Genomic DNA, 25,225 nt, shown 5'->3' with positions numbered 1-25,225 from the left:
TGAGTCATAGGGCTGTACAAGAAGCTTACGGCGAAGGCATGTTTCTGGTTTTGTTTTTGTTTCTGTTTTTGTTTTGTTTTTACTGGAAATGACGTTTCTGTGAGATTTCTAACATCACAGTTTTATAGCCAGGAAGGGGGAAAGCCGTGCGCTCAGATCGTGAGCACGGTTCAGACGGTTCAGTGCTAGTTTAGTACTATTTTTTTAACTTTAGATTGTTATTTATGTATGTGCTTATGCGAATGTTATATAATGCATGTCAGTGCCCAAGGAATCTTAAAGAGTGTTCTGGATCCTCGGGGGCTGGGGTGTCTCTCTCCTTCCACTGTGGGACCCAGGGATTGTACTCAGATTATCTGGTCTGTTCAGCCAGTGCTCTACCCACTGAGCCACCTCACCAGCTCCCACCTCTCCGTTTGAGACAGGGTTGCTGCTAGTGAGCACCAAGGACACACAAAAGATCTGCCTGTGCCCACCATCTTGAGCCATGGTGGTGGCAAGCACTCAAACCCAGATTCTTATATTAGTGTTATTTTAGTGTGATTTTGGGGACTAAACTCAGGTCCTCAAGTGTACAAGGCCAGCACATTGCCAACTGAGCGCTCTTCCCAGCCTGTCTCAAGACAGAGTTCCTTCTTTTTCTCTCTTTTCTTTTTTGGTTGTGAGCCTAGCCTTTAGCCGCCAAGCCAGCTCTCCAGCCCCCACCCTCTTTAAGTTACTTTTTAACCTTTTTTTTTTTATTTACTTAACTATTTTTTTATTTAACTATTTTAACTATATTTTTAAAATAGTGTGTGTGCATAAGGGCGTGTGTGTGTGTGTGTGTGTGTGTGTGTGTGCGTGTATATAAGAACATGATGTTCATTTGGAAGAATAACAGTAAAGTATGGATAGATAATTATACTTTTTTCCAACTATTGTACAGTTGGGGAAAAAAGCTTTCTGAATTACTGGCATAAAATAACTAAGGGAAGAGACAAGATTTCATGAACGCCATCTTAGATAGTGCTGTGGAAATTCTTATTTCTATTCTTATGTACTTTATACTTAGCCACACACAGTGGCTCATACTTGTATTCCTTGCACTCAGAAAGCTGAGGCAGGGGCTTGGAGAGATGGCTCAGTGGTTAAGAGCACTGACTGCTCTTCCAGAGGTCCTGAGTTCAATTCCCAGCAACCACATGGTGGCTCACAACCATCTGTAATGGGATCCGATGCCCTCTTCTGGTGTGTCTGACGACAGCTACAGTGTACTCATATACATAAAATAAATAAATAAAAATCTTAAAAAAAAAAAAAAGAAAGAAAGAAAGAAAGAAAGAAAGCTGAGGCAGGAGAATCTGAAACTTGAGACTATCCTGGACTACATAGTGAGCCCTCATCTCAGAACACATACAGAAAATGGTTTTTAAATATGTATATTTCATGAATCCATTGCTTCAGTCCCGTCTCTGCTCCTAGCCCTACATTAGGGAAGGGCTTTGCCTACCTCCTGTCTCCAGCATCAGATTTGGCTTCAGCCCAGGCTCAGACACAGTGGAGCCCAGTGACTGTGACCCTTCTGCTGCCACATCCCAACTAATGAGACTAATGAGGAGGTAAAGTAAAATCCAACTTAAAACATCTTTTAATTTAGAAAAAAAAAAAAAAAAAAAAATTCCAATTGGGACTGGAGAGACAGCTCAGCTGTTAAGAGCATTGGCTGTTCTTCCAGGGGACCTGGGTTTAATTCCCAGCACCCACATGGAAACTCACAACTGTCTGTAACTCCAGCTCCAGGAGATCCAACACCCTCACACAGACACACATGCTGGAAAAACGTCAACTCACATAAAATAAAAATAAATTATTAAAAAAGTTTTCAGTTAAATTATAAACTGTTTATTGTCCTTTCTACACATAAAGTACATAGTGAAGTGAATATTTTATACAAACCCTAGGAAAGTATTCCAAATATAGAATTATGAATCAGGTTCTAACGAGGAAACATGGGATTTGGTCTATGTATCTGTCAGAATCCTTTTTGTTCAAAAAAAACAAAACCAACCCAGTGTTGACACGGAAGCACTAGGGTGATCCATGAAAACAACGCTCTTGTCAGGCACGGCAGGGGCAGAGTGACACCTCAGCCCCCAGAGGGTCCTTATGTTACTCCTAGAAGGATGACAGAACCTAGGACTGTGAGGACCTGGCCAAGCACCAGGTCCATATTAAACAGGCGCTTGGTGTTTCCCTGTGATAAATAGTGTGTCAGCCACTGCTGGAAGAAGGATGGGCTGCTGTAGACACCAGGAAAATGTCTCCGCCCGCAGCCGTGTCCGTAACTGGTGATTCCCATCACGAAGTATCTTTTGTGCTCTGGTAGGTAGCACATTAGCGGGCCACCACTGTCACCCTGCCAGAGATCCCAAGAGAGTCTGGTTACTTGTTATGCAATCATAGAGCTGAGACAACTTGGCTACACTACACTACACCTGCTCTGTGAATATCCCTTCTCACTACACCTCCAAGGATAACACACGTTTTCTCTCTACACTCACTGTCAGGAGGAAGCCCAGGGAAGGAGGTGCAGGGAGCTGGTGTTTCACTGGGATGGCTCCAGACTACACACATTACTAAGATAACCCTTAACATATTAATATAATGTCTTGGGAAATCAGAACAATATTTTTTTTTGTTTTGGTTTTTGGTTTTTTGAGTTAGGGTTTCTCACCGGGCGGTGGTGGCACATGCCTTTAATCCCAGCACTTGGGAGGCAGAGGCAGGCAGATTTCTGAGTTCGAGGCCAGCCTGGTCTACAGAGTGAGTTCCAGGACAGCCAGGGCTACACAGAGAAACCCTGTCTCAAAAAACCAAAAAAAAAAAAAACAGAGAGAGAGAGAAAGAGACCAGGCTGGCCTCGAACTCAGAAATCCGCCTGCCTCTGCCTCCCAAGTGCTGGGATTAAAGATGTGCGCCACCACCGCCCAGCCAGGACAATATTTTTAGCCTAATATTCCAACCATACAGGACATGTGTCATCTGCTCAGGCACAGCTGGAGGATCAATTCCTCTACATGGCTGTGAACCAGAATACTAGAAATGAAATGTTTGGATCTTACAGTTCTCAGGAGGAACATAATTTAGGAGGAATACAAAAGATTGAAAACAACTCCGTTTAGAGTATTTCCTTTGCTTTAGCGTCGTGTGGGAATGGCTCTGTGCAGATGTGAGGAAGTGCTTCAGTTGTGTGCCTTTGCTCCCACGCCTTGTCCACAGGAACGGCATGTCCTCAAGTGTTGAGACTGGCTAATGCAGGCAGGTGCGAGCAAGGGAGGGCTGTCAACAGTACCCTAAGTAACCAGCTTCTCCAGGTTCTACAAGACCCAAAAGTGCTGGTCACGATTGCTGGTCATGTCCTCGCAGCCACAAGGAGGCTGAAGGCATTCTCTCCATGTCTGGAGGTTAAGGACCAGCTCTGAGTGTCAACTGGGGAGGCACTGAATGTTTATTGAAATAACTGTTTTTGATGGTGTTTTTTCAGGGAATGCAATTCATTTAAGCCAAATATTTCACTGTTTCACACATAAAGATTTTTAAGAGAGAGAACATAGGAGACATACACCCTAGATTGCAGGAATAGGAATGTACAGGAAGAGAAGAGTCAGGGCACCTGTGTGCAGTGCAGGCAGTGGGTTTGGAAGCAGCAATGGGCATAAGAGTCAAGCACAAGAGAGCTGACATGGCATGAAGCTTGGTGGCACAGTGTGCACTTGGAATTGAGAGGTCCAGTTTCCCATGTGGAAAGAGAGTCATATGAGATAAGGCCAGGAGGAAATTGCATTTCATAAAAATTGGAAATTTAAGGTCCAAATAACGTTCTGTATTTACAAACAAACAAGCAGCTGGGTGTAGGGTTCGTGCCTTGAACCCCAGCACTCGGAGGCAGATGCAAGCAGAGCTCTGTGAGTTCCAGGCCAGCCTGGATTCCACAGTGAGACCTTGTCTCAGACAACAAGCAGATAACAACTGAGGTCAGTGGCAGAACATTGCTAACATGCACAAGGCTCTGGCACTGGTCCCCAGTACAAAGCATCGATGACCAGACACAGGAGCAGCAACAAAATACAGCAGACAGAACAGGAGGAAATGCTTGTAGAACACGCATGGAGCATGCATGGAGCACACACGGAGAGCTATGTGCTCAAAGTTGGGGATAAGAGTGCTTGCTGCCTTAACTGTACACGAAGAAGAAGGTAAGCTTTCTGTGCAGTCGCCGCCTCTGCTTCCTGAGGGTGGCCATATGACAGGTGGACTCTGTCCCCTCAGCTGTGAGAGAAAATAACCCCTCTTCCTTCCGTGGTGTTGGGTATGATGAAACAAGTCAAGTAACTGGACGACTGCACTCTCCAGTCTGGGCAACCCCCAAACAGGAGAATGAACGAGCCAGTCATGAAAGACCACATGCTGATATTTCCAGAAATGCTGAGGACATGGAGTCCTACAGATTAGTATCTGCTTACATGTAGAGGAGGGTGAGAGAATGAGGCATGGTTTCCTTTTGAGTGTGTGCACATGGATGTATCAGCATCTATGTGTATGGAGGTCAGAGGATGATGTCCGGTATCTTCACATGTCATAAATATCATGGCAGATGAGTAGCAGTCAGGAGACAGCCTTAGCTGTCAGGCTTCTGTCCCTCTGGTCTGAGGCAGGGTCTCTGGTTTTACACTGCATTATGTTTTATACACTGCATTATGTTTTATACACTGCATTATGTTTTATACACTGCATTATGTTTTATACACTGCATTATGTTATACACTGCATTATGTTATACACTGCATTATGATGTTTTATACACTGCATTATGTTTTATACACTGCATTATGATGTTTTATACACTGCATTATGATGTTTTATACACTGCATTATGATGTTTTATACACTGCATTATGATGTTTTATACACTGCATTATGATGTTTTATACACTGCATTATGATGTTTTATACACTGCATTATGTTTTATACACTGCATTATGTTTTATACACTGCATTATGTTTTATACACTGCATTATGTTTTATACACTGCATTATGTTTTATACACTGCATTATGTTATACACTGCATTATGTTATACACTGCATTATGTTATACACTGCATTATGTTATACACTGCGTTATGTTATACACTGCGTTATGTTATACACTGCATTATGTTATACACTGCATTATGGCTCTGGGTGACAAAAAAAAAAAAAAAAAGGGGTGGGGAGAGAGACAAAGGAGACTGGAGAAGTGGCTCAGGGGTTAAGAGCACTGGATATTTTTCTAGAGGACCAGGGTTCAATTACCAGCACCCACAAGGCAGCTCACTCACAACCATCAATAACTCCAGTTCCAGGGGATCTGACACCCTCTTCTGGCCTCCTCAGGCACCACACACACACTCACACACACACAGAAGAATCCAGGCAAGTCACCCAGTAAATGAAATAAAATTATAAGCTAGGCAGCGGTGGCTCACACCTTTAATCCCAGCACTTGGGAGGCAGAGGCAAGCAGATCTCTGAATTGGAAGCCAGCCTGGTCTACAGAGCAAGTTCAGGGCAACCAGGGCTACACAGAGAAATTTTGCCTCAACTTCCCCCACTACTCCCCCCCTTTAAACCAAAGAGGAGAAGAGAAGGGTGGGGATGCCAGATTCAAGAAAAATATTGCCTGGATTTGATCCTATCAGGATCAAATAAATGATAATAAGGATAAGAACCAGGAAATCCAATCGAAGCATGGATTATTGAAGTAGAAAAAAAAACAGAATTTTTGATTAGGCCTGATAATTAAGATTACCAGAGCAAAGGCCTTTGTTTGGGTTCCTCCTGGCTTTAGAAAGCATCTAAGTCTTTGGTCTTACCCTGCAGGTGTCAAAGGTCCCATTTTCGTGACCTGCACAGAATGAAGTGTTAGGAACCACTCCTCCGTAGCTCCTGTCAGAGTTACAAACCTCCCGAGAGATGAAGTGTACTTTCGCCTCTTGTAAAACGTTTGTGCCATTGCCTGTCAGCAGCAGAACAACAAAGCCCTTTATGTTACATCTTAATAACTGCAGGCAACTTTACAATGCTTTAAAATGTTGGTGTGTAGTCCACGTGTGCTGCTCTATACACATGTAATTTTAGCACGCTGGATGCTGAAGCAGGAGGATTGCTATTGGTTCAAGGCTAGCCTGGGTCACAGAATGAGATTCAGACTCAAAATCTAAAAACAGGACCAGTGCTGGCCTACCATGCACAGAGCCCTGGGTTCTGCCCCTATGTCATATGATAGGGTTGTGGCACATGTCTGTGATCCCAGCACACAGGAAGGAGATGTGGATCATACATTCAAGGTCATCCTCAGCTACACAGTAGGCTTAAGGACAGCCTAGGCTACATGAGACCTTCCCTTTAAAAATTAAGACCTCTGAAAAACTAGAGTATATGCATTTAATGAAGGTCACCAGTTTTTACTGAAGACAGGGACTGAACGGTTCCATTGACTGCTGTCTCTGTGTCATTGAACCAAGGTCTGTTTTCCCAATGCCCTTTGGATGTTCAGAGCTCCTTATCTACGTTCTGTCTATGGTTTGCCCATTTGAGGCCTTTCATTATATAAATGGAACTGTAGTCTACACTGCAATTTCTGACTGGCTTATTTCATGTAGGGTAATGTTATATGTCAGTATCCTATTCCAGCCCCTGGCTTTTAAATTATATTCCCTAATTTTTGCTAGTACATAGAAACAAAACAGATCTATATATGTTGGTCTTATTCCTGGCCATCTTACTAACTGTTCATTCTGGTTTCTCCACATCCTTGTCCAGACTTGGCACTGTGTGTCTTTGGGTTGTGACCACTGGATTTATTAGATGTGGTGACTTCTCATTGTGCTGTCAGTGATGTCAGCATCTCTTCAGTTACTGTTGGCATCTGTGGTCTGCTTCAGTGAGAGAGCTTTTCAAATCATCAGCAAACTTACAACCCAGTCAGCTGTACAGGTTCTTCACAGCTCTCCCAGGATCTCTGAACAAATGCTTTTCTCTTAGTCAACAGCTTATCTCACCATTCTCTGACATGTGCAGCCTATCTCACCATTCTCTGACACGTGTAGCTTATCTCACTATTCTCTGACATGTGTCTTTTAAAGAGAATACATTTTAAAGATGTATCTTATGTATATAGATGTCTTGCCTGCATGTATGTAATGTGTGTATGTATGTATGTATGTATGTATACATGCACACATGTGTGCCTGGTACCTGTGGAGTTCAGAAGAGAGCAATGTGTCCCCTAGAACTCAAGTTATAGATGGTTGTGAGCTACAATGTGAGTTCTAGGAACTGAACCAGGTCCTCTGCAAGAGCAACAAGTGCTCTGAACCCCTGAGCTACCTAAGAGTACACATTTAAGTTTTGACAAATTTATATGTCACATTTACACACGCACACAGTGTGGACAGTTCACAGTGGTCAGGGTAGGACATTGGTAGAGCATCCTGCTCTACTGCTCTGTATCTTAGTCCTTTGAGTCTCACACAGCAGCAGGGTTACACTTAGTCATGAACAATAAATGGCAGCTGTTCTTATATTGTTACTTGATAATAACTGTCAGCAGCTCATTAAGATGACGATGCTCCCTTTAGTGAGTTAGTGAGTGAGTTAGTGAGTGAGTTAGTGAGTGAGTGAGTTAGTGAGTGAGTTAGTGAGTGAGTAAGTGAGTTAGTGAGTTAGTGAGTTAGTGAGTGAGTTAGTTAGTGAGTTAGTGAGTTAGTTAGTGAGTTAGTGAGTTAGTGAGTTCGACTTTGAGACAGAGTTTCTCTGTGTAGCCTGGCTAGCCTGCCACTTGCTATGTAGACAACTCTGGCCTTAAACTCACACAGATCTATGTGCTTCTGCTTCTCAAGTGCTGGGATTAAAGATGTATGCCAACTGGCCAAGTACGCATGCTCTTGGAGTTAGAGCATGGCAAGGCTGGGATTCGGGGCTACAGTCCTATTGTGTTGTTTGGAGTTAGAGCATGGCAAGGCTGGGATTCGGGGCTACAGTCCTATTGTGTTGTTTGGAGTTAGAGCATGGCAAGGCTGGGATTCGGGGCTACAGTCCTTTGTGTTGTTTTTCCTGTATGATGGTGTTTTCCTTCTCTTCCTTCAAAAGTGCTCAAGAAAAGGGTGGTGAGGTGGCTCAGTGGTTAACAGCCTCTTCCAGAGATCCTGAGTTCAATTCCCAGCAACCACATGGTGGCTTAGAACCCCCTCCAAGGGCACAGATGCCCTCTCTCTTCTGGTGTGTGGATACACATGCAGCAAACCACTCATACAATCAATCAATCAATGGAAACATTTTTAAAAAGTGCTCAAGAAAAACAGTATTTACAAAGTGTTTCCTAAAATTCTCCCATTACTGCCTAAATAACCACAAATTAAACATGGATGTGTGGTGCACATCTGCCCAGATTCACAACCATCTATTTGGGTTTAAACTCCCGAGATCCACCTGCCTCTGCCTCCCAGGTACTGAGATTTAAGGTATGTACCAACATACCCAGCCTCAGCCATCTTTGACAACATAGCCAGTCTTGGCTACAGGAGACCCTGTCTTTAAAAAAAAATCCATAATCCACTTGCTAGGCCCACATGCAATGGAAAACATGTCTTAGTACTTGCTCTAATAGGCTCCAAACTGATTCCCCTCAAGAACTAGGTCCTTGTACTAGTTAAATAATCACGCCTCAGAATCTCAAAGACCTCAGTGTGAGTCCTAACTGCTTCTTTTTTGAGGGCCATGGATGGAGTGTTGGAGGGAATGGAGGTAGGGAAGTGGTAGCTGAGACAGGATTTCATGTAGCCTAGGCTGGCCTTGAGTTCATGCCACATATAGCTGAGGATGGCCTGGAACTCCTGATCCTCTTGGCCCATTCTGGGATTACACATGTATAGCTCTGTTTCCATAGACTCTCAGCTTTTGGCATCCATAGGCTCTGTGTTGTGGCACAAACCTAGACCAGCTGGGATGGTGGTCAAACAGAATGGTGGCGGTAGAGGTAGCGGTAGCGGCAGCGGCAGTGGCATTTGCAACAGGGATGTTAAGGGAGCAGAACCCTGTGACACAGACTTGTCCAGAAGCTGCTGCTATTCCCAAAGACAGGGATTTTCTATTATCCCTGTCAGGTGTATGATCATCAGATATCGCCTCTGTGTGAGAGACAAGTCACAGGCATCATCCTGCCTAGTCCTGCATAGGGCATTAGATGAACAGGAAAGTAAACAGAATCCTCGGATCACCAACGTTCTCATTTAAGTGCAAATTCTCTCATCAAGGCTGTGACCTATAGGGACACCAGATTGTCACTCTCAGGTGTGAAATTAGTTCAAGTAGTTGGTGTGCATAACCAGGGGTCCTACTTCTGCTTATACAAGGAAATTTCTCTCACCAAAAGAAAGAAAATTCAAAGTAAAAATGTTCTTTTTTATGGTTTATAAGAATCAGTTGTTTAGCTCTGGGGTCAATAAAGAGGTAAAAATAAAGAAAAATATAAAACAGGGCAGGAATAAAACCTCGTGGTCCACTGTTTGCCCAGTGTGTGCCCAGCATGAGATCTGACCCCTGGCACAGTCAGCTAATCAGTCAGTAGTTCAAAAGAGATGCACACAAGGATATCTATATGCAAATGGATCCCTCCCTCTGCCAACATCCAGGAAGGTATTTCAGTTGGATTCAGACTATAGTTACCTTCTTCTTTGGTTCTTCCCCAGCCACTTATAAAACACGCTGTGTTTTGGTCCAGTTTTTGGAAAACACCAAAAGGTAGACAAATGGGCTGAACACGGTCATTGTACCTCACGGCTCTCTTCAGACGGAACAGCGCGATATCGTTCGCGAACGTTTCCATAATGAAACCCGGTGGGATGACGATGGCTGTTATCCGTATATTCTTGCTATAGTAGTGGTTCTGGATGAGGTCATTGGTCCCGATCACTGCTCTCCATTTCAGAGGATCTCTGAAAGAAAGCGAATATTCTTATTACCAAGAGGGCCACTTAAATAATTTCTTTCATTTCCCCTAGATATCCGACTGACAACAAAGTTTTAAGCCGACTTCCAGGTGACATAAAGTATAAAATAAAAGCTCAAACTTCATGACACAGCCAAGGCAAGGAGAGAAGGGGGACAGGAGGCTCAGAGCTGACTCCAGTACATGAGAACTTCGTGGCCGACTAGGATAGCCTGTTCTACTAATGAACAGAGGACTAAGTTACTCCATACATGGTGGTGAGAAAACTACCTGTTTGGAAAGAAAACGTTAAATCCTCGAAATAGCACAAACCACCAAAGTAAACTCCAAATGGATTAAAAACTTAGAGTTCTTTTCAATAAGAGGTGCTGTCTTTGCCACAGGCAAGATGATAGTTCTGGAATGTCCTTCGAAATGATGGGAAGAGAAGGCTAACCCTGCAGAGTGCAGGCTTAGCACGCATAGGCCTGGGTGGGAGGGGCAAGAGGAGTACAGGAGCGAATGCACTACATACACGTATAAAACTGTCACAAGTCATGTGTAATACACACTAACAAAGGTCATTAAAAGATGTAAGTTTAAAACTTGAAGCTGTGTGACAAGCATGTGGGAAAATATTTCCTCTCCTTTTGTAATTTAAGACTTAAAAATAAGCCGGGCGGTGGTGGCGCACGCCTATAATCCCAGCACTTGGGAGGCAGAGGCAGGTGGATTTCTGAGTTCGAGGCCAGCCTGGTCTACAGAGTGAGTTCCAGGACAGCCAGGGATACACAGGGAAACCCTGTCTCAAAAAACAAAAACAAAAACAAACAAAAAAACCAAAAAACAAAACAAGATTTAAAAATAAATTGTCTATGTTCTGCCTGCATATATATCTGTGCACCATGTGTGTGCCTGATGCCCAAGAATGCCAGAAGAGGACGTCAGATCCCCTGAAAGTGAAACTGGTGTCGCAGGGAGTTCTGAGCTGCCATGTAGGTGCAGGGAATGCAGACCTGGTCCTCTTGTTAGAGCAGCCAGTGCTTTTACCACAGAGCCATCTTGCAGGCCTCTCATTTTTAGAAATATACTAGAATAAAACATCTGGATCTTAGCACTAGAATATTATAAAATTAAACTAAAAAGAAGACAGGTGAATACACAGCTCTGACATGAGACAGGATTTATTTGGGCTTTTTTGTTTGGTTGGTTGGTTGGCTGGTTGGTTGGTTCGTTGGTTTTTGGGGGGGGGGGGAGTTTGTTGTTGTTTTCTTTTTGTTTTTTTTTTTTTCAGACAAAGTTGTACTATTTGTCTAGATGCTGGGATAAACTACTCTCATAAAACCAATGTAGGGGAGAAGGATTTATTCTAGTTCACACTCTTAGTCCATCATGGCAGGGAACGCAAGGAGGCGGAATTGTCAGAAGGCTAGACACAGGTATCAGGAAGGGAGCAGAGAGAGGCAGGTGTGGCCAGTGCTTAGCTGCATTCTCCTTTTTTACTCAGTTACTTCCCTCAGTCAGGGTGGACCCCACCTCAATTAACCTAATCTAGAAAATCCCACACAGGCGTGCCCAGAGGCATGAATTTATGCCACAGTTATAAAAGAAAATAAACAGATATATGAGAATGAGAACAAAGAAAGCTTAATCCCCACAGTCTGCTCGGTGGAAGCTGGCTCACAGGAACCCTGTGGTTCTGCCCTGTGACAGACCCCAGATCCATCCCTCCACATACACTCTTCTTCAGTGCTATATACACGGTGGAAAATAGTAGCTCTGTACTGGAACACTTACCTGACATGTGTGAAGCCTTAGGTTCAGCCCCCAGGACCACACTGGTACTCAGAGGCGACACACCTACATGCTTGTACAAGATTTACCCATTCTGTGACAAGGTGCCTGGATTTAATTAATATACATGATCCAAACCCTTTGGAGTTCTGTAGGACAGGGATGAACCCTTGACCAAAGGATGGTTCATTAATAAGCTGGTCTATGTTGCTTTCATCTAAAGTGAAAAGCTAGGCTGGACCAATCAGATGATTCATCATAAAAGTTGATGAGAAAGCTAATTAGCAATAGGAGCTAAAAGACAAAGATAATATATAGAAGACAGCACCATACTGCCACCCCCTCTCCTCCTCACCAACATCTTTGAAGGGATTCTTCTGAGCTAGAGAGATGGCTCAGGGGCAAGACTGTTACTGCTCTTGCAGAGGACCCAGGCTCTTTCTCCGGCATCCTCATGATGGCTGACAGCCATTTACAATTCCAGATGCCTTCTCTGGCTCCCTTGGGCACCAGAGACGCACACGGTGAACATACATACATACATACATACATATATACATACCACTCACATACATACATACCACTCACGTGCATACATACAGACATACATACTACTCACATACATACACACATACATACCACTCACATACATACATACATACATACCACTCACATGCATACAGACAGACATACATACCAGTCACATGCATACAGACAGACATACATACCACTCACATACATACATACATACATACCACTCACATGCATAAATATGAACTGTTTTAGAAAAAGCAAAGAGACTCTTTAAGAAAAGTCTATCATAATTGCCCCATACCATATAATCACTAGGATGGAAACAGAATTCTGCATCCATCCAGAATGGAGGCAGCTCTGGGAATTATGTTTTGGTCCCAGAAATCACACGAAGGTGGGATTTTATGACTCTAAGCAAATGAAGCCAAAGAGTCTCTGTCGGAGCTCAAATAATAAAGATTAACTCTGAACTGCCTTGTTTTTACACAACTCATGAACAAAGTATATTTTCACATATACAAATCGATAATTATATGTACGGTTTTACAGGATCATAGCAACAGTCATTTAATTGTATATTCTCCACTTATGTACAGTTACTTTTATACTAATAAAATATAACAGACTATATAGCTTGTAAACCCTATAAAATATCCACAGAAACAGTCGCCAGCCTGTGATTTAAAGGATTCATTTCAACAAATGCAGTATAATATATCTAGGAAATTATATATAGACATACTGCTTAACCAAAGTCAGTACCATCCCAAATTATTCCCAAGCGAAGAAAATGGGAGTCCCATTATGAACACCTACCTCGCCTCTTTAGTGCAGTGAGCAGCCGTGAGGACCCACCTGTCTCTCACCAGGGCACCACCACATACGTGCATAAGAAAGTTGCCATCTTGGACCTGCAGGCTAACCTGCCACGGCCACGCGCCAACATCAGCTTGTGTACCTCCTATAATCCGAGACCCTTCCAGAGCACCTCTAAGTGGTGCTATTCCACAATCTAAAAACAAAGCAATACATTATTTGGAATCATCATCCATGTTTTGTGTTACTTCCTAGCCTGAATACACTAGCATAGTCCTTTACATTTCTGTGTAGACACTGACGAAGCAAGCTGAAATTCTGAATGGCAAAGGAATTTAAACAATCATGCCATATTTGACTACTTAGTAAGACACATAGTCAACATAATTTATTAATAACTCTATTGCCCAAGAATATAAAAATAAGTTTCACTAGCGACGTACCATGTTCTTTCCTTTGAGGAATAGTGATTAAAAGTCTAAGATCCAGTCAACATGCTAGTATACACTAGATGTTTTTGTGTTTGAGACAAGAGTTTTTCTGCGTAACCCTGGATGTTTCAGAACTCTGTAGACAAGGCTGGCCTTGAACTCAGAGATCACACACTTCTGGCTGCAGAGTGCTGGGATTAATGGTGTTCGCCACCACTACCCAGTGGTAGTAAACACTTGTAACGCCAGCATTCAAGAGGACCAGACAGCAATATCACAAATTCCAGGCCAGCCTGGACTGTATAGTGAGACCTGATCTCAAAAGCGTGTGTGCGTGCATGTGTTTGGGACATAGCTCAGTAGTAAGGGTATGTAGGATCAATGTGTGTAAATCATCAGTCTCTGGCATAAAACAAACAAAAGTTGCAATTGCTAAGTCAAGAACTACAAGCTATATCCATCATTCTTGCCATTTATCCTGTTGAATAGTTATTCTCAAGTGCATTCTGAAAAGGTCACCTAACAGCCCTTTGAGCCATGAACATCAGTAAGTCTGTCTAGAAAAATAAGTGCGGAGCATTTTTGAGGTATCACTGACATGGCTACCAACGGTCTGGGAGCAGCTGAGTCCTGCGTGGCTGAGGTGGGACAGCGGGCAAGGTCCCCGGGTGCTGGGGCTGCGCATGACCAGATACTGCCCTTCGTGACCGGCTGCTCCTCTTCCGGCGGCCCTGGCGTGGTGGCCTGTCCCTGTGCCGGACTGGAGCCCTCCGTGAGGGAGAGCGAGTGCAGCTGCGAGTACACGAGGGCGCCGCCCAGGCACAGCAGCGCCCATGACGCCATGGCGGACGCAGGCCCCGAGATGGCGGCGAGCCCCGCGCGGTGCCTGCTGGTCCTCGGCCGCTTCCCGCCTTCCCGCTGGCGAGGCCGCCCTGGGCTTCCGGAATGTCGCCGGCTCCGGTGGGAAAGAGGGCCTCCGCGCACCGCGGGGCTGTGGGCACGGAGTTGAAGAGGTTGGCCTGCAGCACTTGAGGGTAGGAAGGGAGGGGAAGGGAGGCCTCGCCATGGCGTCAGGTGGAGTCCTGCCCTCACAAGCGCGCCCACCTGGTCTGAAAGGAGGGAGCGGGGTCCAGAAGACGTCCTCTCACGGCCACAGGCACCGTGGCTCGCCCACTCATACTCACATACGTTATACGTCCATGGATGTCCCTAATAATAAGTAAACATTTAATACGGAAAAAACTGCCAGGCGTGGTGACATGCAGGCCTTTAATCCTAGGCTGAGGCAGGGGGATCTCTGAGTTTAAAGCCAGCCTGGTCTACACAGAAATCCTGCCTCGGAGAACAAACAAACAAAACGGATATGGTGATGTGTTTATAAAAAGATAAAGAGATATAATATGTTCTGTGGGTGCGTGTGGTGCAGTATGGGGAAGGGGATGTCTCAGCGGGCCCATGCCCGAGGCATCCCTTCCCCCTGAGGGACCAGCTAGCTACACGGTGGCGGTATATTATAGAATAGAGTTTATTCAGGGCATGGGGAGGGGAGTTAAGAGGGTAGTAGAGGCAGAGCGAGGCAGAGAGAGGGAGAGAGTAGAGAAGTAGAGGCTGGCCATGAACACCTAGAGAGAGGAGGGAAAAGGCAAGGGGACAGAGGGGGTGGGTGCAAGAAGACAGGAGAGCAAGAGAGCAAGAGAGGAGGGGCAAGCAACCCCATTTATAGTGGGCCAGGCCTTCCTGGCTGTTGCCAGGTAACTGTGGGGTGGAGTTTAGACAGAATGCTAACAGATAAAATCAATTTGATGTGAAGGTTGCCTACATATAAATAGTATTCCTTTAAGTGGACATATTTCAAACAAAAATGTTAAAAAACAGCAGTGACTCATGCTTAAAGCCTAAGCATCCGTGGCCTTTGTTTCCCAGCTGTTGTAAGGGTCGGGAAATTGCTGAAGGAAGACCCCAGACTCAGTATACAAAAACAAAGAGTATTTGTTCTGCAGGAACAACCAACATGGTGGTGGGGTCAACCATTCTTTGAACTGTCGACACCAGATAAAGGCACGGTGGCCTTCTTATAGGAGAGAACTCCCCTTCTTATAGGGGGAGCTCTCTAGAAGGATTAGGTAATCTAATTTTTGGGTCAGGTAGCCAAAATTTTCATTGGTGGGTGCTAGGAGGTCACAGGTGATCAGTGGTCTATATTCCCGTATCATGAGCGTTCAATCATGTGAGGAAATAGGGCTGTCCAGCACAGATGGCCCATTCTGAGATAGTTCCCCACTTTGTGATTATCCCCAGGCTGTTCTTTGGGAGGGGGTTTTATTTTATTTTATTCTGGATTTTAGGGTCTGTCCCTAGAGCTGCTGCTGTCTTATGACCTAGTTTCTGGGATTTATGCTCTATTCCTGAAGCTGGTGGTGTAGAGTGAAAACTTATAAAGGCCATTTTATGATATATGTGTAGATTTTTCGCCTTACAGAACTCGGAACTGAAAATAAGATTTCAGGCCTTCACATTCCAGGTGAAGGACACTTGCTGGATTACATTCCCCAAGCCTCGCCCAAGGCAGGAAGACATTCCTGACTACAGATAAAGATGCTGCCACCTAGGTGGGGCCATAGCCCTATAGCCGGAAAAAGTAAAGATAGTAATCTGAAATGGCAGAATAGGACACAATAGCATGGTGAAAACCACATTTTTGAGAAGAATGAGTGTGCAGAGCGATCTCACATGACTCTAGATCATTTGGGCTAGATTCTCTGAAATGTTCCACTGTTCTTGGTTACCCCTCCCTTGGTCTTCCCAGTGCTATGTTCAAAATTTGTAAAACAACCAATCATGTGTAAGCGCTCGAAAATGCCTTCCTCCCCCCACCCCATGCTATAAAAGACCCTTTATCCCACCACTCGGGGCCAAAAACCCTGCTCTTGGAGCTAAAGAGCTTGTCGTTTTTGACCGCCAGCTCCTCCCCTAATAAACCTCTGCTGATTGCATCCAGATATGGTTTCTTGTGATTTTTGGGTGGTCGCGATATCTGGAGGCTTGAGGAAGGGTCTCCCGAGTATGGGGGTCTTCAGTGTCTTATGGCCTTTTTTGAAAATAAGGCCTGGTTCTCAAAATGGAGACAAACAGGGTCTTTAAATGGGGACAAGTGGGGTTTATATTCTCCTTTCATTGTAAACTTTGAAGTTTTTAGAAATCACAAAACAAACCTCACTTACAGTGAAAGTCATCTCTTAACCCCCTTGTGCAGCTCTTGTGATCCTGGGCTTACAGATGATTCTGAGCCACCATGTGGTGCTGGGCACTGAACCTACTCTTCTAGAAGGATAGCCAGTGCCTTCCATTTTAACTTCTGAGCCTTCTCTCCACCCCATGCTTACCTTTAAAAAAAGTGTTTTATTTTGTGAGTGTGCCTGGGTGAACATATGCATGCCTCTGTGCATGTGTGCAGACCAGAGGATAGCTGTCAGGAATTGGCTATCCTCCAACATATGGACCCTGTGGATTAAAGTAGGGTAGTGCCTGGCCCAAACCAAATAGAGTCCCAGATTAAACTGTCTCATATTCTTGCCTGTCTGTTAAAATTTCCCAAACAAAATGTGCTCTTCCCCCTGTCCTAAGTGAAGGAGCCATGGTAACAGGCACCATGCCAGGCTATACACCTGTCAGACGGGAGCACAGAGGGTCAAGATGAGAGGGTCTGCTCCAGAGCAGGGATTGTCCTCCTTGCTGTCTTCCACTTCACTTAGGGGTTGTGTGAGTCAGTGCTAGAACTGTGTCTGGGTGTCCTTATCCTCCACTGCCCCCCACTGTGAGACAGAGTTTCTTTTTTTTTTTTTTTAACGTTATTAATGTATGAGTGCTCTGCTGTGTATACATCAGCCTGCCTGAAAAGGGCATCAGATCTCCCTATAGATGGTTGTGAGCCACCATGTGGTTGCTGGGAATTGAACTCATGGCCTTGGGAAGAACAGCCTGTGCTCTCAACCGCTGAGTCATCTCACCAGCCCGACAGAGTCTCATTTAACTCAGGCTGGCCGTGAACTCCTGATCCTCCTGCCTCAGCCTCCCAAGGGTTGGTCGTACCAAGGTACACTGATCCTGGAGCTACAGTTCCTATATTGTAAAAGAAACGAATGAACAGTATCACTGTTGGAAAATGGGTCGGTTACAGCTCGGGAGTCTCAATCCTAGGTTCTCTGCTTCTCCTATTACAGGGTTACACTTTCACAGCAAAGGAGTGTGTGTGTGTGTGTATGTGTGTGCACGCACACACACACACATTTAATTTACAATATAGACTTGGACCAAAATATTTCATGTATGTATGTATGAATGTATGTATGTATGTATGTATGTATGTATGTATGTATGTATACAGCATTCTTCCTGCATGTGTGTCTGCACACCAGAAGAGGGGACCAGATCTTGTTTCAGATGGTTGTAAGCCATGGTGTATGTGCTGGGAATTGAATTCAGGACCTCTGGAAAAGCAGCCAGTGCTCTTAACCTCTGAGTCATCTCTCCAGCCCCAACAAAAAAGAAACAAAAGAGATGTGAGATTTCTTCCTCTTGCTAGGACAAGGGCTTTAGCCTTTTCCTTCCTTTAGCATGAGATCACAGGGGTAACTCAAATTGTTTAGAGACTATTTTTGTGGTGGTGGCTAGTGCTGTCAACTGAGGCGAATCTGGAATCACCTGGGAGAAGGGCCTCTGGGCAGGCCTGAAGGGGGTCATCTAGGTTGTTTATTGTGGTGGGAAGGTGCACCCATTGTGGGCGGCACCATTCCCTGTATGGGGTCCTGGACTGTGTAAGTGGAGAAGAGCTGAGCATCAGCACCACCCACCTCTGCTTCCTGATCCTGGCTGCACTTGATCAACTACTTGAGTTCCTTACATCCTGACTTCCCTGCACAACCGTTTGCACCTTTGAACTGCAACGCTATACTGCTCCTCCCCAGAAAGCCACCTTCTTCCCAGAGCCACCTCGGAGCCCTGATTTTACCTCAGTCTTGATGAACCTGTAGTGATATACTGGATTTGTGAGAATTCGTGGATCTGGGTCTGAAAGGCATGTCACAGCAGAACACAAGGAGCCGCAGTCAAGGTCAGATGTGAGACTCCTGCCAAGGACAAACTAAGAGAAGGAGCATCGGAAGAACAGAGGAAAACCCCCAGTCGGCAATGTACTGCACAGGCTTGAGGATCTGAGATCAGTGCCCAGACCCATGGACCGCACATGCCTGTAGTCCCAGCACCAGGGAGGCGAGCCTAGCCTAATGCTCCAGGCCATTGAGGCACCCCATGTCAGAAAACAAGGTAATTACTAGAGATTGATTCCTGGTCCCCCTATGCATGTTTATATAAATGTATCTTTAATTTGCTTGATATAATTGCTTACTGCTTCAGTCTGATAACCTAGGCCTAGTCCTGAAAGCTTCTAGCCTGTGTACAATCTAATTTAGACCTAGAATGTTTTCAGCCTCTGAGACTTGCTGCTTCCCCTTCCTAGTTCTTTCTGAACTCTGCCTGACTGGTCAACTCAGCTGTTCTGGCTCAAACTTCTTCTTTTCCTCTGTGTTTGTCTCTTAAGTAGCCTCCCTTTCCTGTCTGTTCACACGAGAGTTGGGCATATATGGCTCTGTCAGATCTTTCTGTGATTCATCATTTTCTCTGCCCCTCAGTTAGAAATCACTTTCAAGCATGGCTGCTTCCTTCAACAAACTAACTTTACTTTCATTGTTTGGGATTAAAGGTGTGTGGTAAGGGCTGAGCTACTCCTCAGCTAGAAACAGGGTTTTTGGTTTTGTTTTTAGTAAAGCACACAATCTCGGGGTTCATAGTTTGTGATCAATATCCTGCAAATGTGCATATATGTGCATCTACCCATGTGTACACCTCCACAAACATCTCCCATATACACAATAAAGAGAACAGATACGCTGCAGAGACAGAGTCATCCAGCACATCTCAAAGGGAGAGAGAAGCCCTGAATGGGAGTTTCTTGGGAACAAAGGGAAGTTGTTTGGTCTCCTTCGTGCTCTGTGTGGAGCAGTGGGCAGCTTGCTGCCTAAAGTCCTTGTGCTTTGTTGATATTGGCCATCAGGGATGAAGTTCAGCAAGCCATTTGGAGTCAGGCTTCAGGTGCTTGCATAAGACTTTGCAAGTTGGGGCCAGTAGGTGAAGGTGCTTGCAGAACAAATCTGGAAACACATGAGTCTGAACCCTGGAAAAGGTGGGAGAGAACCAACTCTATCCACAGAACTGCCCTTTGACCTCTACATAAAAAGACATCATGGACCCGTGGGCCCAGGTCCGTGGAGTCAGGGTCTAGGGGTTAAAGTGTGGGAATTTCTGCTTTTGTCTTTGACCTTTGACCTCTGCCATTCAGTTAGTGTCTGGTAGCTAAACACAAGCTTTGTGTTTAACTTCTTTGTGTTAGTGACTTTGGAAATGCTGGCATAAGTAACTGTTTTGTGAGCTTTGAGGCAGAGTCTGGCTGGCTTCAAATAATCCTCCTGCTTCAGCCTCCTGAGTGCTAGGATTATAGGTCTTGATACCATATACACATCCATCAACACTGATAACCATCTTATAATAGTTTGTTTCAGTTTGTTCTGAGGTTGGAACTCACTGTGTAGCTCAGGCTGGCCTCACGCTCACAGATATATCTCTGCTTCTACCTCACATGTTGGGATTAAAGACATGCACCACCATCTGTGCTCTTTTGGCAATTAACTGACCTCCATTGCTGTGGTGTGGCTTTTCCTAGTTGGTCTGAACCCATTGATTGTACCCCATGCTAGAGAGGGACATGGCAGCAAGGGGAACAGATGCCAAAGGTGCTTTTCATCTGCCAACTGTAAGCAGCTGCGAGGTTCAGAAGGAAAAGTGCCCGGTCTGGAGCCTGTTCTTAGATCCTAAAGCACAAAGGTCTCTGGAGGAGAGAGATCCTTTTCCCTTTGAAGATGGCAGGCATCTTTTGTCCCTGAGTCCACTTGCTTCTTTTTTGGACAAGTTGCCAGCTGGAAGCCTTTTCTCTTCTTTCTCTCTCTGAAGGTCAGCATGAAGTTTAGTCCCTGTGGTGCCTATTAAAAACCAAACTTCGTAACTGAAAAATATCTGAAACAAAATGTCAGTGGTAAAGAGATCCACCCTCAGCTTTTTAAAAAATATTTTTATTTTCGTTATTTTTAATGAAGTATATGCACAGGTGTACAGACATTAACAAAGTGTATGCATGTGTGCATATGCGTGTGTGAACATACATGTAGTGCTTTGAAAAGCCAGAGGCATTGGCTCCCTGGAGCTGGCATTACAGGAAGTTGTGAGCTGTCAAGTGGGTGCTGGGAACTGAACTTAGATCCTCTGCAAAAGCAGCTTGTGCTCTTAACCACTGAGCCATCTCTCCACCCCTCTCCTGCTTTTTTTTGAGACAGGACCTCTTGAAACCTAGGCTGCTCTTGAACCTGTCAGATAGATATGGATGATCTTGACCTTCTGACCCTCCTGCTCCCCCTCCCCAGTGTAGGATCACAGCTGTGTGTCATCATGCCTGTCTGTTCCATAACGGGTGTGGTACACAGGGCCTAGAACAACTAAGCAAACCCTGTACCCACTGAGCCACAACCCCAATCCCCAGGAAAGGGTTAATAAGAGGATTACAAAATATATCAAAGAAAGCTTGCAAGTGTCAAGACAGTCCTGATATTTCTGGCCTCCACATGTGCACACACAGGCACGTGCACACACATACACACACAAATGTTTTAAAGAAAGCTCGTTGCTTTAAACAGAGGGAAATGGGTTCTAGTTTTACATTGATGAATTAAATATTGACCTTAGAAAAATTTTTGAATAAATTTACAGTTTGAAGATCATCATGCACACATTTTTGAACCTAGGCATAGCAGTGCTTGTCTGAAATCACAGCACTCCTAAGGCAGAAAATTACCACAAAGAGACCAAGGCCAGCCTGCCCTATCTGACAGGTTCTGGGCCATCCAATGATACATAGGAAGATCCAGTGTCCAAAATGGAAAAGAAAATACTGTTTAGAAATAGCATTAGTGACTTAAGTGAGCTTGCTATGTGGTACAGAAGTGGACTCCATGTACAAGATGTCCATCTTTAACTAGACATAAATTATAGTTAAAAAGATGTGTCTTAGTGTCTGCTCTCTTGTTGTGATAGACATTAGGGTCTCTTGCTGTGGTGAGACATGACCAAAGGCAGCTTGGGGAAAAATAGCTTATTTTCCTTAAAATTTATCAGTCTGTCATGGAAGGCAATCAGGACAGAAACTCACACAGGACAAGAACCTGAAAGCAGGAGCTGATGCAGAGGCCATGGAGGGGCTGATCAGCAGCTTGTTCTTTGAGGCTTGTTCAGCCTGCTTTCTTTATAGAACCCAGGACCACTAGCCCACGAGTGTCACCATGTACAGTGGGCTGGGCCCTTCCCCGTTGATCACTAATTAAGAAAATGCCCTACAGGCCTGCTGACAGCCTGACCTTATGGAGACATTTTCTCAATTGAGGCTCTCCTCTCAGATGACTCTAGCTAGTGTCAAGTTGACATAAAACTGTCCAGCACAGATGTGAACCAAAGTGGAATTGTTAGTGAACCTAGCAGGCAGTGTTCTTGTTACTGTGTGACTTGCTGCATTTTTAAGTAAGTACGTACGTACGTAAGTAGGTAAGTACAAAATTAAGCATAAAACAAAATAAGTAAGATCTGGTTTGGTTAAAAGGATGGCAAAATTAACAGGCAACATAAAATACTAACTTCTTGTATTGTCTGGGAGGGAAAGCTGGCTCACCAGTTGAGTATGCACTGCTCTTGCAGTAAACCTTATTTGGTTCCTGTCACAACAGTCTTAACTCCAGCGTCTGGGACTCTGCTGCCCTCTTGTGGCTTCTGTGGGCACTGCAGCCAGCACATACGACCTCTTCATTCATGTAAAACCTTCATTCTAAAACCTTTAAAGTTAGCCTTTTAAGAAATTTGAAATAGGCTGGGTGGTGGTGGCGCACGCCCTTAATCCCAGCACTTGGGAGGCAGAGGCAGGCGGATTTCTGAGTTCGAGGCCAGCCTGGTCTACAGAGTGAGTTCCAGGACAGCCAGGGCTACACAGAGAAACCCTGTCTCAACAAAAACAAACAAACAAGAACAAAACAAAACAAAAGAAACCAATATAAGGCTATCTTATGTATTAACCTAATTACATACAAATCTTTTTTTCTATGCCTCTTGCAACATTGTATTTTGATAGCAAAACACAGCTGTCAATCCAGAGTTAATAGGAGAACCATGATTCTGAGCCAGGTGTGAGTGACTTTGGCTGGGGAAATTGAGTTCAGGTTGACCTGAGTGACATGTTCCACGGTGGAAGTGGTCACATGGATTGTTGCAATCATAGAACAAAATAAGTTATAAACGGATCACTTACTGAATAACGTGGTAGGACCAGCAGGCTAGTGCCTTGCAGCAAAGAGGAACAACCGGCCACAGTCCGCACGTAGTGGCACAGCTGAGGACATCTAGTAGGCTTCCTGAAAATACATCCCAGGGTCCGGGAGCTCTTCTCTTTGTTTGTTGGTGTTTAGTTGCTTTGGTTTTGAGACATTTGTTCGATGTATAGCCCTGGCTGGCCTGGGAGTCACTTTGTTACCACGCTGGCCTTGTTCTCTTCTTCCTTTCTTTCTTTCTTCTTTTCTTTCTTTCTTTCTTTCTTTTTCTTTTTTCTTTTTTTTTGTTTTTTTCGAGACAGGGTTTCTCTGTGTAGCCCTGGCTGTCCTGGAACTCACTCTGTAGACCAGGCTGACCTCGAACTCAGAAATCTGCCTGCCTCTGCCTCCCAAGTGCTGGGATTAAAGGTGTGTGCCACCACCGCCCGGCATAAACTGTATTTCTGTCTGGGGTTTATTTTAAATACTTGTTGTGAACCACTTCTGCCATCTCCAATGCAGTGCAGCCACCAGGGCCTTGTTTCCAGCCTCTGTGCTCAGATCAGGACTAACAGTGAGCAGACCTAATCTGTCTACCAGGAAGCTCTGGGAGGTTAACAGTCTGTGTTCACACAACCTGACTGAGATAAGGACCTTGGAAAACCAGTTTTTCAAGGGACAACAAAAGAAAAAAAAATGTGGAGAAGTAACTTCTACAAAACCACACACTTCATTAGACATACCAAAGATAATAATTTTACCAAAGAGTGGATTTGAAAAGCACAGTTATTTTTAGGCTTTCCAGGAACAGATTAAATCTTAGGGTTAGAGGCTCATCTTGGTGAATAACACAAGAGTTAATAAGCGCCGGGCGGTGGTGGTGCACACCTTTAATCCCAGCACTTGGGAGGCAGAGGCAGGAGGATTTCTGAGTTCGAGGCCAGCCTGGTCTACAGAGTGAGTTCCAGGACAGCCAGGGCTACACAGAGAAACCCTGTCTCGAAAAACCAAAAAAAAAAAAAAAAAAAAAAAGAGTTAATAAGCACCAGGCCTGGTTTTCAGTTGTGTGTGCTAAGGCCTGACAGGACTCATTCCCAGGGTGGCATCAATGGGCCTGGTGTCCCCTTTTAACATTTAGGAGGCCCCAACACAGAGTGGGGCAGATGACTGTGCAGGGTAACTGCTACACTCACAGGTACACATGCACCTTCCTGATGAGGTGCTGAGACTACAGCTCAACACAAGGCCAGGCTACTGTGACACCTCTATTAAGGTGCAGGTAGCCAGGAGAACTATTTGTCTTTTCTCTTCAGGGTTAAGGGACACTTAACTAAGTCCCTACCTGAATTGATAGGGGCACAGCCAGCTGCATGTTTCCACTGTTAGGCTCCAAACCCGGGACTTTACCCCTAATCCTGTTCATACACAGGCCATTCCAGCGGCCTGGTCTCAGGGACCTAGCAACTGCTTATGTCATCATCTGCCACTGCCAGGTGCCCCAGGTTAGCTCTCTTGGATCTTTTAGGAACCTCACAACTCAGGGGAACTCAGATCCTTGTCTGTGGTCCAGAGGCTTTAAGGACTAGCCAGTGTAAAGCAGAGTGGGTTTCCTACAGGGATTTTAAACACAGATTATAAGCACAAGGTTCAACAGAAACAGAGGGTCAGGAAGAGTAGTGCATGTTGTGTTTATAAAAAGATAAAGAATATGTTTGGTGGAGGCGAGGTATGGTAAGGTGGAAGGGGGACCTTTGCAGGGCCCATGCTGAGGCATCCCTTCCCCCTGAGGGACCAGCCACAATATGGCATAGTATAGAGTTTATTCAGGGCATGGGGCGGGGAGTTGAGAGAAAAGCAGAAAGAGAGGGAGAGGAGGGGAAGAGGGAGAGGAGAAGAGAGGAGGGAGGCTGGCCATGAGCACATGTGGGGGCATAGCGGGGACAAGACGAGAGAGCAAGAGGGCAAGAGAGAGGCGGGGGCAAGCAGCCCCTCTTATAGCAAGTCAGGCACATCTGGCTGTGGCCAGGTAGCTGTGGGGCGGAGCCTAGAAGGAATGCCAACAGTGTACACCTTTAACCCTAGCTCTCTGGAGATGGAGGCAGGGGGATCTCTGTGAATCTCAGGACTATAAAGTCAGTTCAGGACAGCTGGAGCTACACAGTGATTCTGGTGTCGGGGGGACACTCAC

General features: G+C 44.9%; 1 protein-coding gene across 3 annotated transcripts; it reads right to left on the bottom strand.

Moving 5' to 3' along the window:
* Positions 1 to 1,864: 1,864 nt before the first annotated feature.
* Positions 1,865 to 23,345, bottom strand: Tmprss12 (transmembrane serine protease 12). 3 transcript variants are annotated; one of them, XM_076912086.1, is made up of 5 exons: positions 23,040 to 23,345; positions 13,155 to 13,350; positions 9,749 to 10,017; positions 5,896 to 6,038; positions 1,865 to 2,395 (listed from the first exon to the last, which is right to left on the bottom strand). In XM_076912086.1, exons 2-5 carry the CDS (start codon positions 13,226 to 13,228, stop codon positions 2,144 to 2,146), a joined length of 738 nt encoding a protein of 245 aa, XP_076768201.1. In that variant the 5' UTR covers positions 13,229 to 13,350; positions 23,040 to 23,345; the 3' UTR covers positions 1,865 to 2,143. The 3 variants fall into 3 exon arrangements, with proteins under 3 accessions (XP_076768201.1, XP_034371859.1, XP_076768200.1); XM_034515968.2 differs by lacking the exon at positions 23,040 to 23,345 and adding an exon at positions 14,284 to 14,631; XM_076912085.1 differs by lacking the exon at positions 23,040 to 23,345 and adding an exon at positions 14,184 to 14,322.
* Positions 23,346 to 25,225: the final 1,880 nt, after the last annotated feature.

This window comes from Arvicanthis niloticus, chromosome 13 (assembly GCF_011762505.2).
Source record: "Arvicanthis niloticus isolate mArvNil1 chromosome 13, mArvNil1.pat.X, whole genome shotgun sequence".
In the NCBI taxonomy this organism is placed as follows: Eukaryota; Metazoa; Chordata; class Mammalia; order Rodentia; family Muridae; genus Arvicanthis; species Arvicanthis niloticus.
The sequence above is the reverse complement of the archived record's forward strand: the minus strand, read 5'-3'. Positions and strand labels throughout refer to the sequence as shown.

Bases quoted from the DNA above. Each gene is read 5' to 3' on its own strand.
- Tmprss12 (XM_034515968.2), bottom strand. From the start codon at position 14,428: ATGGCGTCATGGGCGCTGCTGTGCCTGGGCGGCGCCCTCGTGTACTCG. The intron at 10,018-13,154 runs GTAGGTGTTCAT...GCTTTCTTTCAG, and splicing joins CACTGCACTAAAGAGGCGAG to AGATCCTCTGAAATGGAGAG. The intron at 6,039-9,748 runs GTAACTATAGTC...TGCTGCTGACAG, and splicing joins GGGAAGAACCAAAGAAGAAG to GCAATGGCACAAACGTTTTA.